This window comes from Malurus melanocephalus, unplaced genomic scaffold, assembly GCF_030028575.1.
Source record: "Malurus melanocephalus ecotype Western Australia unplaced genomic scaffold, MMel_1.1 scaffold_221, whole genome shotgun sequence".
Lineage (NCBI taxonomy): Eukaryota > Metazoa > Chordata > Aves > Passeriformes > Maluridae > Malurus > Malurus melanocephalus.
In genome coordinates, this window is record NW_026623453.1 from 901,124 (window position 1) to 918,817 (window position 17,694).

General features: G+C 38.1%; 1 protein-coding gene across 1 annotated transcript in view; it reads right to left on the reverse strand.

Moving 5' to 3' along the window:
* Nucleotides 1–17,694, reverse strand: part of LOC130578296 (transcription initiation factor TFIID subunit 4-like) — a 102,333-nt gene that overhangs the window by 42,695 nt on the left and 41,944 nt on the right. Inside the window, exon 10 of the mRNA XM_057374272.1 lies at nucleotides 15,294–15,463. Coding sequence (XP_057230255.1) covers nucleotides 15,294–15,463 — 170 coding nt within the window. The remainder of the gene's footprint in view (nucleotides 1–15,293; nucleotides 15,464–17,694) is intronic.

Here is a 17,694-nt window from a genome sequence, read left to right on the forward strand (position 1 = left end):
ACAACTGGGCTTTATCTACAGCAAAGCAGTAAACCAGTGGTAACCAGTGGTAACCAGCCCATCAAGGGATGCAATTACTCCTGTTCACTCAGATCCCATCCCAGTCCTGCRGCTTTGGGTCATCCAGTACGAGAAAAGCCTGAAAAAACTTAAGTCCAGGGAAAAGTCAGCAAGATAGTTACGGGATTGGAGCATGTAACCTATTTGAGGAGAACCTGAGGGTTCCTCTTCCTGGGGTAAGACAAGAGTTTATTGAGAAGACGGTGTCAGACCCTTCATTAAGGCTGCCTGGAACAAGAATGAGAAATAAATTCACAAATTGAAACAGCTGTTCCTGATTGGATATAGGGAAGATTTCTCTTCTGAAGACAATTAAATGATGGAACAATTCACAAAAACAAGTTGTAGACTCTTCCACCTCCCAGTTTTTTAAGACTTGGCCAGATAATGCCCTGAGTAACCCAGTATAAATTTAATGTTGATCCAGCTTTGAGCAAGAGATTGGACCAGACAACCACTGAAGTTATCTTCCAACCTGATCCATTCAATGTTGCCTGTCCTGCATATGTCCTTCCATACTCCTTATTACTGCACAATACCCTGCAATCTCTCCTACATCTCAGATCACCCCCTGGGTCATCTCCCAGGCCATATTTGTCCAGTGTGCCAGCTGGGCACAGTCAGAGACCCTGAGCCTGGCCAGTCTGTGCCAGAAAGCTCACTGGCAGCCAACCAGGCAGAAAAGCAAAGAAAAGGAAAGAATGGGCTCATTTTCCCCTCAGACACACAGAGGGGCTCTATCTAGCTCCTGATTTATCAATCGACTCAAAAGAGACCTGAAGGGAAAGAAGAAAGGTAAATGGAATATTCAATCACTTAAGGCTAGAATTCTTTGGAAARCAGGGTAAGGGAAAAAGAATACAATTTTCCCCCCAAATGAATTAGCATCAAGAAAGTAGACTACAAAAAGATAAATTTTTAAAAAGTCATCTTGTCATCCACAYGATTCATCATGTGTGGAAGCACCACCACATCTTCCCTGCTCTAAATTACATTAGTTAAACCCTGTTGGCTTGGGATGTCAGAAGCAGGGTGCATTCCRGAGCTGCACACTACATGGAGATTTGGCACGCTCCTTAAATACTTGCTTGGACTGTACTTGGGGCAAGGGTGGGAAAATTACCAATTTCATCTCCCCTTGGAAATGCTGGCCTGGTTATACTCTCACACACAGCTGTTCATACCACTGTACTGAATCCACTGACCTARGAGATGTTGTCTCTTGCTTAGAGATTGTCTTTTTTTGCTTTCTTCTGCTCTGAAAATATGCCAAACAGAAACTGAATCTATGCACAGAGCTGGCAACTGTTAGTTTTTATATATTTCTATATTAAAGTCTGAGTATTTTTTCCTTCACTGTCATCCACTCTTATTTATAAATTTTATAAAATTTCATCCACTCTGTTATAAGAAGCATACTGGAATTCTGTCTGGCATCAAAGGAAAATAACACTTATCTCTAAATAAGAAATTCCTGACATATTCTTTTTCTACACTGCTTAATTATTTTTCCCGGTGTTAATATGAAAAGGCTTCTCTTCCCTTTTCAAGATTCTCTAGAGTGATAATGATGTGTGAACAGAAATATGATTTATACTTTTAAGAAATGTGTATATACACATATATATTCTATAATACTAAACATAGTTAATTGTATCACAAAACAAATATCCTTGTTATTATTCATCTTTCTAACCAAGTCATTGGACAATGGCTTCATCTACAGATATTTTTATTTAGGCCTGAGCATTCGGAATTCTGGTCTTAACTGCACCACCTGATCATTGCAGTAACTTTTTACAATTTATACATTTATATATGTGCAGAAATCAAAGAGAAAATTAGACTAGRAAAAGAAAAAAGAACTTACTTCTATTAACAGAGTGCTTTCCCCTGTCTTTTGTTTAAAAAAGTTGAACTTCTGATTTTTATGTGATCGTATCAATGTGCTTTACATTTGATGATGTGGCAATCTTAATTTGCAGTCTTGTGATCAAAAATATCACATGTGGAATTTGAAAAGAGCTGCTTGCTTTTAAATAATACATTTGTTAAATTTAGACATTTTGGATAACAAGTGTATGCCTCAGGTCTTTAAAATTACTTCAGCAATGTAATTTTGAGTTTTTCCTAGAGCTATGATAAAAACATCATCAAGGTTAACAACAAAAAAGGAGCTGGAGCAAAGCAATGCTCCAAGCTATAATTTTAACCCATTTCTCCAGTTGAATTYGAGTTTTGATATTTTTAAAGACAAAACTAAGGTCATATTCTTTATTCAAGTRCTCCTGCCAGATCTCTATTACACTAGAACTGTACAAGACCATCAAGAATTGATGAGTGACTGAACGAAAACTTCAATTCTTTGTGGCAGAAGCCAGTTACAGCACATCCTTAGAGGAATCAGATGCTATTAGAGAATCACACTATCCTACACACAAGAAATATGAGGGACAAATTAATATCCTCAAAGTGCAAATTTTTAATCTGTCAAGCATTACAGAATAACATAATACAGTCTGCCGACATGTTAATTCTTAATTACATGTTTGGAAACTTTAATAGCAAACTCTGGTTCAATCAGAATTTAATAAAGATCTATAGTATATGAGACAGCATGCAAAAGAAGTGTGTTAGGATATTTTGTTACAAACAAACTGTATTATATTTAAAAGTTTGTGATATTGCAACAGAGTTACTATAAAGTTGGAACTTAGAAACAAGTTCCAAAACCTTGAGGGAAAAACGTTCAGCAATATTATTCCGATATTGGCATACGTGTCAGTAGCACAGGATTGTTTTTTTACAAATATAAAAGCACCTAAACCTTGTAACTGAAAACTTTCCAGGTCCCAATAAGTGAAAATTCTTCTATCATCTGYTTAGCTATCTGAAAGGTACTGGCTTTGCTGTACTTTAAAAGTTTAATTATATTTTATTGATCAAAACCCAAAACAAGTCATGAAGAGGGTACTACCCTATTTGGGAAGCAGAAGAAARAATACTGTCTTTGCAGCTAGGCTTTCCAAGAATCAAAAAGTAACTTTAATAATTTATACTATAAGAGGACTGACAGGATTGTGATCAAAGATAAAAAAAAAATTATTTGTAAAACATCAGGTCTGACTCTGATTATTGATGTGATAAATTATTGAGTACCTGCATAACATCTCTTTACGTTTACACTCAAAACAACAAAAAACCTTGAAGAATTGGCTTTAAACAGTTAAACAGCTCCTATTTAGGGATTAAGTTATCCTTCACCAGAAAAACTGGGAAGGCACATAATTCTTGTCTATTTGCCCCAACCACCGGTCAGAAATGCAGAAAGCACTCACTCCTATGACCCYAATACCAGGAGCAACTTCTTGAGCATTAAAATCTGTCAATGAAACACGGGCCCAAGATCCAGCTGGAACCAGACTTGTTAGATCCAGGCCCCTTCTGCCTTTACAGCTGATTTACATACTACAAAATAGAGACCGAGTCCACCCCCTCCAACCTATGTAAGCTTTTATTTAACCTCATTCAACAGCATCAGATCTACAAAAATGCAGCAAAGMAGCACCCGGTCAGATCTACCCACCTCCCTCCTGCCCACAGCACAGAAAGTGCAGGGCTTTGCCTCGGATTGCATCTACAACTGTAGGCTCAAGGCCCCCTTCCTGTCATCCCAAAAGAACCACCAGCTTTACTTGCCTCAGGCCCCCTGCAGTCCTCCCCACTGGCAAAGGAATGTATTGGAAACACTACCTCTTAATTCCTGCAGCCTTCCAAACTACTCAGTTCTTTAATAATTTCTATTCTTTCATTTCAACASCATAAGGGAAACTGACAATTTTATAGTTCTGCTGCAGATGTAGCAGTGAAGCACTTCAAAYACCTTAATCTCTGTACAATTACATAGAATAATCGTAATTTAATACAATGTGATTGGTCAAGGAGACACTGCTCAAGACTTACAATATACAAAAACTACTTGAAATTACAGGCTRAAAAAATTGGGGTGATGGGAGAACAGCTCACCTTCTGAAACTAGACAAGCAATACTGGTGTAAGACACAGCTCRCGTGGTTGCTACAGAAGGCGAGTCATGAAATCAAGAGAAAGCAATGGGAGCTTTGTCTCATACTGCTGTATTAATAATTCCTAACCGAGCAATTCCATTCAACTGACTAAACACAAAGGGGAAACAACTCTGCTGTGCTAGGGGCCCTTGACATCCTGAGAAGAACAAATGGCAATTACTGAACTCACTTCTCCCAACCTCATTTGGTGGAATTTAAGAATAGGGTACATCGCCCATAGAGCAGTGTCCTCAGCGCACAAAGTCATCCACCAGTGCTGCATTCCTAGTGCTATCGAGGGGAAAACCCAACCCTAAATATTAAGCTAGAGAATGAGAGATAAAACAGAGGAAAAGAAAAAATGAAGGAGGTTGTTTAGGTACAGAATACCCTGGGGTTGTGGGGGGCAGGGGGGGCTACCAGAGCCTCAGACAGACTTTCAGTACTAAAAACTGAAGGCAGAGCTTGTTAAACAGGGTAGTGCAAACAGCAACTCCTAGTTCTGATGATAATGATTAGAGACTCCTAGGGGTGCAGGATAACCCAGTGATCCCAGGCAAAAGAAAGAGCAAGATAATTTTAGCTGTAATTTTCTGGTTTCAGTCCCTTAAATAAAAGCCTCCATTTAAGTCTTWCTAACTAAATGCATAAATAATTTAATCAATGTTGACTTGCTGTACTGTTAAGCTGGTCTRCTGCTAGAAGTCAGTATGAGGAAAGGAGAAATTATAAAACTTGAGTTGCTTCGCAAGAACAGCCAGCCCAAATGAGGTGGCTGGAGCAGGCACCTCTGAAGAACCAGTAACCAGGAGCRTGTTCAGGAGAGCCCCAGGCCAGGGAGTGTTTCCTGCCAAATGACATAATCCCTGCCAAGTGCTTTGAGATTCAGTGCACAGCTCCCTCAAGCAGGTACAAACCAGCACCCCTCTGTGAAGGGCAGATGGCCAAGATATCATCCACAGCTCCAAACCAGCCCTCAACTGCAATGGGAAAGGTTTTGCAAACCAGTATCTGATACTGCTCAATGCTTTCAGTTCACAAGGAACAACAACTTCATCAAAGAGAGTGACTCTCTATCACATCATAATTGTTATTTACAGAACTATGGAGAATCCTGCATTCCTTACTGCAATAAGCTCATCTGTAAAAAAACATTCCTAAGAATTAGCTCATGAGCCAACTTCTGGACAAACTGGACAACCTTCTTGAGAACTCCCATCCTGATGGGAGTAGTGTTTGCCCTACACGTGTTCAGAACTACCTACCTTGGGCTGACTGCCCAGGAAGCATTGTGTGAAACTGCTCAAACATCAGTYAKGATTTTAAATAAATTCCAAATTCCRAACTTGCAGATTAAAATCCTCAAAATACATAACCATGTTCAGTGCAAGACACAGCGGAAAAAAGATAACAAGCCATGTAATGTAACTGAARAGAATAAAAATGCTGAACTAAATGCTACACAATTTTTAATATTGTTAAATCTAATAATTACWCCAAAGTAAATGCCAACCAAACTATTGTAGCAAAGAAAGATTGAGATGAGGCTTTTAGGCTTTGCAGAGTGAATGCACCAGCACAAAACCACACCAAGTATTATTTCAGACACTATAGTGGGTTTAACTTTTTCCATACTAACCAGACTGTAATAAATACAGTCTGGTTTTATTATATATCAGAATAAAAACTTAAGCAAACCTACACTGGTAGGTAGTCCATCATCCTATCTTTAACAGCAGTATTAGGAAATGCTGCTAAAARAGTATTTTTAAAAAAGTGTGTAGCACTCACTGTGGACCAAAATTATGCCTTGGTCTGTCCTAAGTTAGAGCATCTTGTCTGTCTATTAGGTCAGGATAGAATGTKTTTTCCATTAATTTTTCAAGTAATTTTTTGAATCTGCAACACTGTAAAACAAAGAGTTCCACAACTTAACTACTCACATGGGAAAAGCAAACATTTTTCTTATTTTGAACTTTTACCTTCTAAATTTTGTTTAATACACCTTATTCTGATCATAGGAAAACCAAAATAGCTCCAYTCTAGAACGTCATATTGGTGCAATTATTTTAACACAACAGAGCCAGATAAATAGTTGCATCAATGCAAAATCAATGTGTAACCCTGGCCATAATCTCATCCTATTTTCTGGCTGATTCAAAGCTCTTATATGCAAGTCAGTAGGATTTGGAGCAGGACAAAAAAAATTCATCAAGTAGATAAAGAACTTCTCAAGAATTCTACTTAACCCTACTTATGCAACTCATGTGTGAGACTGACAAGCAAAAAKCCTTCACTTCTCTAGGAAGTCTCAAGCAGTGGGTAAGTCTGGGAACTCACACATAATCCATGCTTTCCTGCAAAAAGATCAACTACTTTGAGAAGAGCTCTGTGCTCAGGTATATACAACCAGACAATCCAGTTTGCRAAGTTCTGTCTCTAAGCTAGATAATTAAACAGCTGAAAGGCAGCTATTAATCATCCATAAAGAGTCTTTTTTTATTACCCTTAGTGGTTTGCCTCTAACAGAATCAAGCTAGTCACCAACCARCATTGTACACAGGTATGTGGAGGCTTGGAAACTGGAAGGAGTTACCACAAGTCACGGAAGCATATAAATATAAACAGTGCATCCAGGAGCAGAGAGCACTTGGCATTCAGACAGCAAGCAAGGCCTGCAGCCTGATCAGAAAGGACAGAAAGAATGTAAACTCTGAGGGAACATAGGGCACTACAATTAATTGTTTCCTTGCTTTCTTCTGTAACCAGACTGTGTATCACCTAACTTCTAGAAGAAATCAAAATCTGGAAGTGTTAAGCAAAGACAGTGTCCTTAATTTTGATGTTTAATTCCTTCTCTTTAAATAATTCAACTTTAAGATTATTTTTGTGCCATTTGATGTKTATATTCTAAAAGAAGAGAGGGTGCTGAAGTTATTAAAAGGAGGCACTGAAGGTCAAAGAGTCTTTGAGAACTACATCCAGCTCCACATCCTTACCATATAATCCCAGTCATCTGTGCTGCAGCAATTGAACAGTGTGAGGAAAATACAAAAAACAGAGGAGGGAATGAGAACTGAAACAGGGGCAGGTCTCAACAAGTCAATTAGAACACACACATTACAGTTGCATGATCTTTTTTCTTCATCTTGGTTTTCCCAAAACAAAAAAATACAACATAATAAGCATGTCCAAAGACATTCAGGAACATCCAAGAATAAACACAGAGTTGACTGTAGAGGACTTGAAAATATGTTCACTATTTTTACAAATAATAGTACATGGCTCAATGCACTTCTGTGCTTGGTTACTCACTAGAGAGTCAAATCAAAAGAGATTGTTACAGGGACCAGACCAGAAAGAATATGGCAATGACACCAACAGGAGTTCCTAAGAAAACAACAGAGAAGTTGTTAGTGTGGGGGTTTACCTGTTTTCATGCAGACTAGAAAAATGTGTTTCTTGAGCTAAGATCGAAATATTAAACCACGACAGAAGCTCAGGCTTAAACACCGTAAGTACATGATTATGACAGTACACCAGGTCAGACAGAGATGGAGGATTCCTGTAATAATGTCAGAGATGACAAACAAAGATGCCAGCATCCTATAGCATAGACCTCATAGAAACAGAAAATACTCTCCATCACATCCACAGGATTCAAAGGAATACCAAGTATAAGAATTTGYCTATATGGTTCTGTTCTTTTAAAGCAAATTGTGTGAACAATACAGACATTTTGACAATTCTTTTCCCCAAGAAACCATCTCTCTGAAATGACACTAAATTCTGAACAAGTATCACAGTTGTCACCACAAATGCGATGCCAGGCAGACTAGCTAAACATGAGATTTCATCTAAGGAGGCAGGATGGGCATGTCAGACAGAGAGGACAGGCACAAAACCCAGGAAATTAGGAAGGATACCAGAAGGGTAGACCAAAGATCATAACCTGAATTTCAAAATGTCAGCACCTTCATCTATGTATGMCCAATTTTAGAATTAAAACTGCCAAGATCAGGACACCATGCCACATTGATTAATACCAAATCATCCACCACTGCAGAGTTTAACCAGGTCAGATACGGTCACTTGATTGTACCAAAATAGCTATAGTTTATCTTAAAGTTGTACTTCTATGTTATTGTGCAAGAAYAGATGRTGGTACCTCATCTGGCACAACTTGRTGTGGCAGCTCCTTCCTTGAAAGCAAGTACCTTTTTGTTAGCAGTAGAATGTCTTTGTAGCAGTTCAACATTTGCCTCTGCTTTATTTAACATGAGGGACCGCAGAACTGGTTAAACCACAGATCAACCCTCTCTACATGATAACCACTGAATAAAGTGTCCAATTGCCAGTGAGTTCCAGTAGAATCTGGACTTGGGTGAGTGCACTCAGCAATGTGAAGGAGGCTGACAAATGCAATTCAAACTCATGGGAGAAGGAAAGACTAAAGGAAGTCTATGACATTTCTCAGTAATTTTAAGAAATGAAAACACTACAACCTTAGTATAAGCAGCAGGATTGCCAAATAAACATAATGAACAATCAATCCAACATATTTTAACAAATATTACCTTTTACTTTTCCCCCCTGAAACGATCCTCGAAGAGGCTGCTGACTGATCAATGACTTCCTCCTCCACAAAGATGTTCCAACATGTGTTGAGCACTGGGGACATTAGCACCACCGCTAGAGCATGGAGTTTGCCTACAGGGATAATGTAAGTCAGCTTTATTGCAATATTGAATGGTTCTCTAAGGTTTTCTTTTTATTGTTCTTATTTTACATCCATGGACTTTATAAATGAATCTGGTAGAGAATGCACCTCCACAGAATGATGATCTTAATTTTACTCTCCTTTGCAGAGACCAGGAAATTTAAGCCATTCAATTCCCAGATGCAAACTCATTCTGAGGCTGGGTAACATATTTGGGTGGGCCCTAAAGGCCAGAACTGCTTCCAGAAATAGCAAGACCTTTTAAAGATGGCACTTTCACTACATTCACAAAACAAAATGAAAACTGGTGAAAACAAAATTATTATGGTGAAAACAAAACTTGAATTCTCTATTTCTGAGAGCAAGTAGTATGGTCAAGCTTTCAGTTCAGCTGGAGTAAAAYGTTTGAAAATGATGCCCGAAGAAACAGCATCATTTTCTTCATAAATAATCATAATTTAAACATAGCTAGATTAATCATATTTATTTTGAGAAATTACTGCTTGATGAAATAACATCAGTTCTGACACCTACAGGTGATACTGCTAAAGCATAACTCATGTTCTGTTGTGTTGCAGAACCAATAAGATTAATAAAAAGAAAACCTTGGAAATACACAAAAAATATTGAACAGAAGCTGCCCTACCTTTCACAGAAAGGCAGACTCCAAGCTCTCAGGTGGTACTGAAGTTACCATTCCAACACATGTTGGGACATCTTGTGAAACAGGAAGTCTAATCATGGACCTATTAAAGAAAGAACAACAACAGGGTTTAACATTCTGCTGAAGTACTTAGTGGTTATGTTTATTTGGCAACACTGCTGCTGATACTAAGATGGGAATTATTCCCATCTCTTTTGAAAAGGAAATAATAACTGTAAATAACATAATTGTCTTATAATATTGTAACATTAGCAATTGATTAAGTTGGAATATGAAACCAAATTCTCTATTGAACATGTACYGTAAGCTCCAATATCAACATACGAAACGATTACCACAACTATGGACATTGGTTAGAAAAGTAGGAGCAGTGCACACCTTCTAATCCAAATACAATTTCTTGCAAATTGCTTGTTTTCTACTACCGAAGAAAGCCCAGGTTACAGAACTATTCCAGATGTCAGAATGTGGATACATCTCTACACCTGCCACATTCTCTGCAGTGCCAGACTGAAGTTTATAGAAACCAGAGAAATTCAGTGCATTTGGCATGCACAATAACTTGCAATTTGGATTATCCAGTACCTAACAGGACTTTGTTTTTCCCCTGAGAAAAAGCAAGCAGAATCACAGAAAACTCCACTGTAGGTACAGTTCAAGAAGAGTAAGCATGTCCTTAGGACAGTGCAGGACTTCAAATTGCTACATGTATGAACAGGCAGGTGCTAGAGCAATCCTCAAACACAACCAAGAGTTATGTCCACAGGCATTTAAGGAGATCATCCTGACAGAAAGATGCTGATGGGAAAAATTATATTCAAACTAATATTTCATTTTGAAGACAAATAAACTTATGGACAAAAATTTAGAAGTCAASAGTGAAAACAACTAAGTCACATCAACAAAAAGTCCAGTGAAAACAAAAAATTACATTCACAGGCAATGGGGGAGCTCAGAATTTCAGAACCCTCAACCACTCTAAYTGAAGCAGCTATAAAAGCCCTCTAAAATCAAGCAACCAGAAAAATAATTACACTTTTATATTAGAGCTGCTCTGTATATGAAAGAACTGTCATCAATAGCACAGCTTCATCTCATTCAAACACATAGAATAGAAATGTTGACAAACCCAGGAAAKGAGGATGACAGACTTACTGAACTAATAACAAATGCTTTAAATAGAGGCTGAAATCACCTGGCCTGGGTCCATGAAGGCTACCCCTATGGGTTGTAACATGGTTTAGCAAAATAAAATGCCCTCTAGACTATAGAAATTCYTTATTTAAAATATATACATATGCACACAACTGCTGCCACTGCRATGCCACATAGTAGATTCAATACACTCCAGAACACAGAAAACACAGATAGGCTATTTCTGTATGTTTTACCATGCAGTTTTATAGCAGACGTGCAATTCAAGTGACGCTGAATAAAGAAACAATCAGGGCAGAGCAATGATCAATATTTCATCAGACAGAATTTAAAAAATATTTTACATGTAAAAAACCAAAATGGTAAATCTATAAATTATGTTGAGCCTAATCATACAACTGTTATATTGACAGAAACAGTGGCTTAATTCTAACCAGCCACRCTTTTCTGAAGCTGTTTCAAGGATGACTGTAGGCTTTTTAACTACTGAGCTAGGAGATATTGGATTCATCAGCACATTTTCAAGCTTTATAATAATTGGCATGCACACTATGTGTATTCCAGACTAAAAATTTATTTGTATGAAGCAAGAGAATCCAGGACTGTGTTTGTCGTGAGAAATATTGCAAATGCATACTACACTGTCCAAAGAACATTTTAAACAATGCTAGGTAACAAACACAAATACAGCATTTTGTAAAATCATGCTATAGAAAACTTGATTTCTTAATGCAGATGTAAAAAAACTCTGAATGAAAGTGTACCAAAAATATCATTGCTCGTCCTCCAATAAATTTCTAAATTTCTATTAAATATGTATTTAATTTAAAATAATTTGCAAGATACAAGATGCACAGTAAAATGTATTAAGTGYGGCCAAACCAGTCCCACATTTCTTAGAATGTCACATCTATTCTGTCTACCCAGTGCCCTGCAACAATAAAACTGAAGCAGAAAAATGGGGTTAAGAACACTGAAAGGGAAGAGAAAGAGAGAAAGGAACAATCTAAGTCAAAGAATACAGTGTGACAAACTCTTGCTTAAATATTATTGCATTATAACAGTTAATGTATGGTTAGAGGTCACCACAAGGTGTGACATTTTAGGGACAGTCAATAAAAGCAAAATGGCACCACCTGGTTGTAGAAGAAATCAGTCAGTAAAAGTTGTGGGAATGAACAAGCTGCTGCAGATTCTAAGCCTGTGAGGGTATCATGCTTTGTTGGCCACTAAATAAARAGCAATATTTTTTGGAACCCCAAGTGAAGGTTTGAGAGATCACCAACTTCTCAGAAAAGTACATGAGACAATTGTTCCCTTTTACTGTGGATTCAGTTACCAGGCATTATAAAATGGATCATGTTTTATGCCATCCTTCATTATGTCCTGCTAGTTTTCACTAATATTTAATATAAAATGCAGTGCAGCCTTGCTCTTATCTGCATTCAGAACCATGCTGTGATCAAGGAACTCCTGAGCCAAGGAGTCTCTATTTTCACAGGATGGTTATGAACTACAGTAAACTGTCACACTTCAAAACCTGCCTGTTGCCTCATTCAGTAAACAGCAACAACTCRGAATGTCAAAAACTAACTTCCAAAACCTAACTAACATAGCATTTCTACCCAGCAAGAAATAACTTATGACTGAACAAAAGTGAAACAATTATAGATTATTAAGGTTATTTTTCTTGTTTAAATCCCATAAAACCACATGAAAAAGCCAGGATTTTTCAGCAATAGTTATTTGTGAGGGTCTACTCAGTTTGTTTGCCCTCTAAAGAAATACTGTATTCATTCTACTARTGAAGTCAAAGACCTAGAAAGTTTCAGGAGTTTCTATGCACATGCATTATGAATATCAACCTCTGCCTCTCAACTTCCCAAAAAGAGAAACAAAAGCCTTACAATCCTTTGCATATGTTTTATTGTGCTATGCTGTCATGTAGAAAGATCAGGGTTTGAAGTTTTATGATTATGAATGGAATAAAAAAAGAAATACATTATCTGCTGAGAAATACCCACACTTGATTTTACATCAAAGAAGAATTTGAAACAGTCACAGCCTTGCCTTCCTACATGAACAAATGGCCATGATTACCCACCCAAAATGACTAGATACAAAATTGGATAAGGAAGCATGTGGGAAGTGGATGAATATCTTTGCATGAATTACCTTTCAGTTACTTCTTCCATCTAAATAGATCAATATTAGTCCTCAGAGTAAAMATAAACTTTGGATGATAACAGCACCAAGCTCAATCAGAGATAAGAACATACAATATATTAAGAAACCTCTTTCACTATGACTTTGAGGCATCTGTCTGGTGGTTACTGCTCTCACTTCAGCAGTTTATATTCTGACTCTGGTGAATGGAAGCCCAGTCTCTGAAACAGCCTTTGGGGAACACTACTGAATTGYTCAACAGAGTTCTTACTCAGAAAATAGAGAAGAAGATTAATATTACAGAAATCTTGAAAGACCTAGCTTCTGAGAAAGGAGACAAGAGCAGTTTCCTAATACTGTACACATCACAAACCTGTCTTTYACTAAAACATTAAAAACCTGGCCTAAAAACTGAAGTGATTCAATATGAATAGACCTAAAGGTAGAAAACAACATCTGTTTAAGTCACATTCAGGCAAAAGTAAGAACAGTGTATCTTATCTCATTTGTCAATAGGCATAATGAAAACAGAAGAATGAGGACTCACATAACAGACTTTTTCCTAATGTGCTTCAGAAGGTCACAGGCGCTTTGCTTAGTCCTGGTGCTGTCACAGCAACATATGGCAACACTGAATCTTGTCAAGAACTCACAATGTCATTATTTTAAGTGTCCAGTAGCACAAATTACTAAATTTGTGTGTGGTCCTAAGCAAACAACAAATCTGGCCACACACAGTGAAAACCCAGCTTCTAAAACTTCAAAATCAGCTGAAGGAATTCTCTCCTCAGGAGCCATAGATATCAGATAGTAGCCACTTCTGAACTCCACAGCCACTTTCAAAACTATAAAAGGCTTCATGTAAAACCAAAATAAAGCTCTAAAAGTGGCTGCAGGAGATCACTAGGAGTGGCCGCTCTTCTGGATTCGCTGCTTTTAAGAAGTAAAACCCTGCAGCTGCTTTTAAAAGCTTTGAAAGTTTCATTTCAATTATCAAAGCCAATAAAACTTCAAAAAGAGCCATAGGGATTTCTTCCTCAGAGGAGCAAACCCCAAAAGGCAGTGATGAATAGTGTGATGGGTTTTGTGGCTCTTAAAAGTATGTACAGATTCCTGTAAGTCCTGCACTTGTAATTGCAGCTCCATGTTGTGCAGCAATTGTTACAGCCAGACAGCTCATTAAGGCTTATGTGGTAAATTCATTACTGATTTCCCATTCTCTTTAATGGTTTTATGTCTGTTCCCTTTTCCTTTTCTTACACCTGTATCAACTATTATGCCAGCACCCCTGACAGGAGTTTCTCAAACACATTTCATGAAGACCTCGCTGGCTSCAGTGTCAGGTGGTGCTCAGCCAGTCCCAAAAGGCAGGACACGCCTTCCCAGCCGCCCCACATGCCGTCATCACATCCTCACAGCCAGGGCACTACAGCCTGCAAAACCACGCCTTTCTCTGAAGGGCAATTTAAAATGGCATTTAGCAAAGTACAAGAGTGAAGTCTGACAATAAGTCAATGAAGAACTTGCCTGCAACTGCAATATAAAAAGGCTCCCGTTAATTCAATGAACATAAACAAAAATAACATTTCAGAAGCATCCACATTGACTTAAAAAACCTAACTGTACTGATTTGCATCAAGATTTTGGTCTTATCTTTAAAACTCTGAGAACTAGATCCCTAAAAATTTGTGACATAAGCAYAGGTCTGAAAGAGATACAATGTACACTCCTAAATAATTTGAGATTAGTATGTTCAGACACCGATGGCACTGAAAACATTACCAAAATTATGCTGAAAAATGCACACTTAGGTACTACAACACAAAGCATATTAACAAGGTATGTCATATAAAATACATTTTAAGCGTATTTCCTAACCTTGAAACATCACTGATTTTGTAGTTATTCTACTGAAGTTTTTAACTTCCATTTTCAAATGGCAGAATAAATAAACATACCTTTTTGCCACAGTAAAYAAACATAGCTTTCTGAAAACATGCTGTAAGAAAATCACTATGAACTTAAATAGATGCAGGTGTTAAGAACTGAATAACTGGTTGTATGGGGAAAGAAAATCTTGACAGGAAACTTAAACATTCTGTTAAATGTTATTCACAGGTATCCTCTGTGACCTGTACTACTTACTTTACCTCTCTGTTTCAATCTTCTCATGTGCAAAACATGAAGGACAATTGTGAGAAATAATTAATGTTTGCAAAGAGCTTTGAGATCCTTGGATACAAAAAATATGGGGAAAGAAGGAAGTTTAAAAGTACCAGCATGTTATTTTATTTCCAACTTGAGGTAAGTTACTTTTATCATAAAACCTTGAAAGTTTAGAAATAGAAAATTATGTAATCAAATGCTTAAAAAACCATCTTAAGTGCTAAGCATATTCAGTTCCTCAGAACCTCATCACTTTGAAGGAAACACTCTGAGAAGAAAAAGATGTACTTCTCACCCGTTTCAAGTATGCGTTTATGGAGAGGTATAGCAGCAAGAAAGGGTTCATCTTTACAGGACTGGATCTGGATTCCAACCAAGTCAGAGTTGGTGGCCAAAATTCGGGCACTTTCTTCATTGAGATTAACACCAGCCATTGAAGCAACATCATTGATGTCATCGTCATCTCTGTAATAAAAAGAAAAAAAAGCATATAAAAGCAACTCTCCATGTAATACATTCATTTTTTCTATCACCTGCTTCTCCAGAAATAATCATCATGCCACATGCCCAATGAGTGGGCCAATTAARACACAACCCCTAACATCTCCATTTTTATAGAATATATTTTACATTCAGAAATAATCAAGTATTTCTCTGATTATATTAGGAAAACTTCAGAAGCGGGACTACTTGACTTATAACAGAAGGTGTGAGAGGGGGGTTCTTCACCTGAGAGTCAGTGATAGCAATGAAACCAGGATGATTAGGAAACTAGAGGCAATGATCACCACTAATGACAAAGCATTGGGCTTCTCTCTTTATAATGAAAACTAGGCATAAAATGGTGAAATAAATACAAGAAATTAAAAGCAAGAACATGAATTTGTAATCCTGCACTGTTTCACGAGTTCCTACTAAAAAGGGCACCAAAGTGTTTTCAGCAACAGTCAGGGAAGGTTCTTTGACCATGCTGAGTTCACAGGTAAGCCTGGGTTCCAACTATGGCTTGAATACATGCTGGTATTTTCTCTTGCAACACACAAAAATCAGCTGTGTCCRCAAGTTTTAGGAAATCGAGCTGCATTTGAGAAGACAATAGCAACTCCCAGGCCATGTTTGGCCCTGCAATATCCTTTTTAACAGCCTGAGAAAGTTCTGAGTTTTTATACCAGTATCTCCCAAGCATCTTTTACCTCCTACCTCTCTGAGGTATGACTCAGAGCTGTAGAAACAGCCATCTGCATTTAGYACATTCTGTTTCACAGTTATTATTGACACAAACACTATTTCAACATATTCTAGAATGATTACACAACCTYTGAGAATATTTTCAGAATATATATGGAAACATAACATGGAAAAGAACATCCAAGTCCAGATTCTTGTTACTGTACAAAGTAAACAAACAAAAGCTTAAATTAAAAGATTTCTTCAAAATAGTTACATACCTGATGTCCTGCACCCAAAAATGCTTTGTCACTTGTAACAAGCTTAATGGCCACAGTAAAAACCAAAAGCTGYAAGTAAGCTCTGAGAATAAAAGAAGGGAAATCCAGAAATCCATAATATAGATCCTCCCTCTCCTCCCATACTTTTCCTGTYATCTGCACTACAGCAGCCAGTTTGGTGGAAGATTTCTATGGCTTGTTAGATGTTTGGTTTTGTTTTCTTTTGTGGAAAGAAGTCAAGAAGGGACTTTTATTTGTGTAAACCTGCAGAAATGCATGGAACACTTGAGGCAGAAAATGGAAAATTTTACAATGCTTTTAGGAAAAACTACACAAATGAGCTTCTATTACTTTCTAGGAGTGTTAAGCACTTGATTTCTTCTCTTAAGACAAAATTCCTGACAACAGTGTTGCCAACATCATAGAATGGTTTTTTGTTGGAAGGATCTTAGGAGCAGCCACAGCTGCTCTGGGCACCCTGTGCCAGGGCCTGCCCACCCTCACAACTTTTTCCTAATAGCCAATGTAAACCTATTCCCTTTCAGTCTGGAGCCATTCCCCTTTCTCCTGGCACTCCAGGCCCTTGGATATTCTCTCTCTCCATCTTTACTGCAGGCTCCCTTCAGGCGCTGGAAGGCCACAACTGGGTCACCCTGGAGCCTTCTTGTCTCCAGGCTGAACAACCCCAATTCTCTCAGCCCTTCTTCCCAGAAGAGAYGTTCCAAGCCTCTAATGCTGTCACTTTGACATCTGATCCGCCATGGACACAGCACTCACACAGGGCTGCCATGAGGAACTGGCTCTGTGTGCACACCCCGCCCGCCCGGGACTGCCCCACAYCACACAACCAACACCACTGACACATTCAGAAACCAGGGCAATCGTCTGGAACTCTACAAATGAAAGACAGCAGGCAAAACTGAAAAAAAACCTAAGATGCTGAGGGGTCAAAAAATGAATGCTTGAAATAGAATGAGAATCAACCAGGACTCAGGAGGCCCCAATCCCACAGGCCTCGAACCATGGGAAAACCAAACTCCTATTGAGGCAGTCACCAGAACCAACTCTGAACCGTGGAAAAGAGAGRAAGCTTCTGGAAAACAGACCTGAACCCAGAATTTCAAATAAAGGTACAACTGACCAAACTCCAAATGCAGTGGTGACCCCTTATGGACCCTCCCAGCACCGTGTGTCAGGTTCTGCTGCCAAGGGGATGAGCACAGGGCCCTGCAGGACCCCGATCCCACA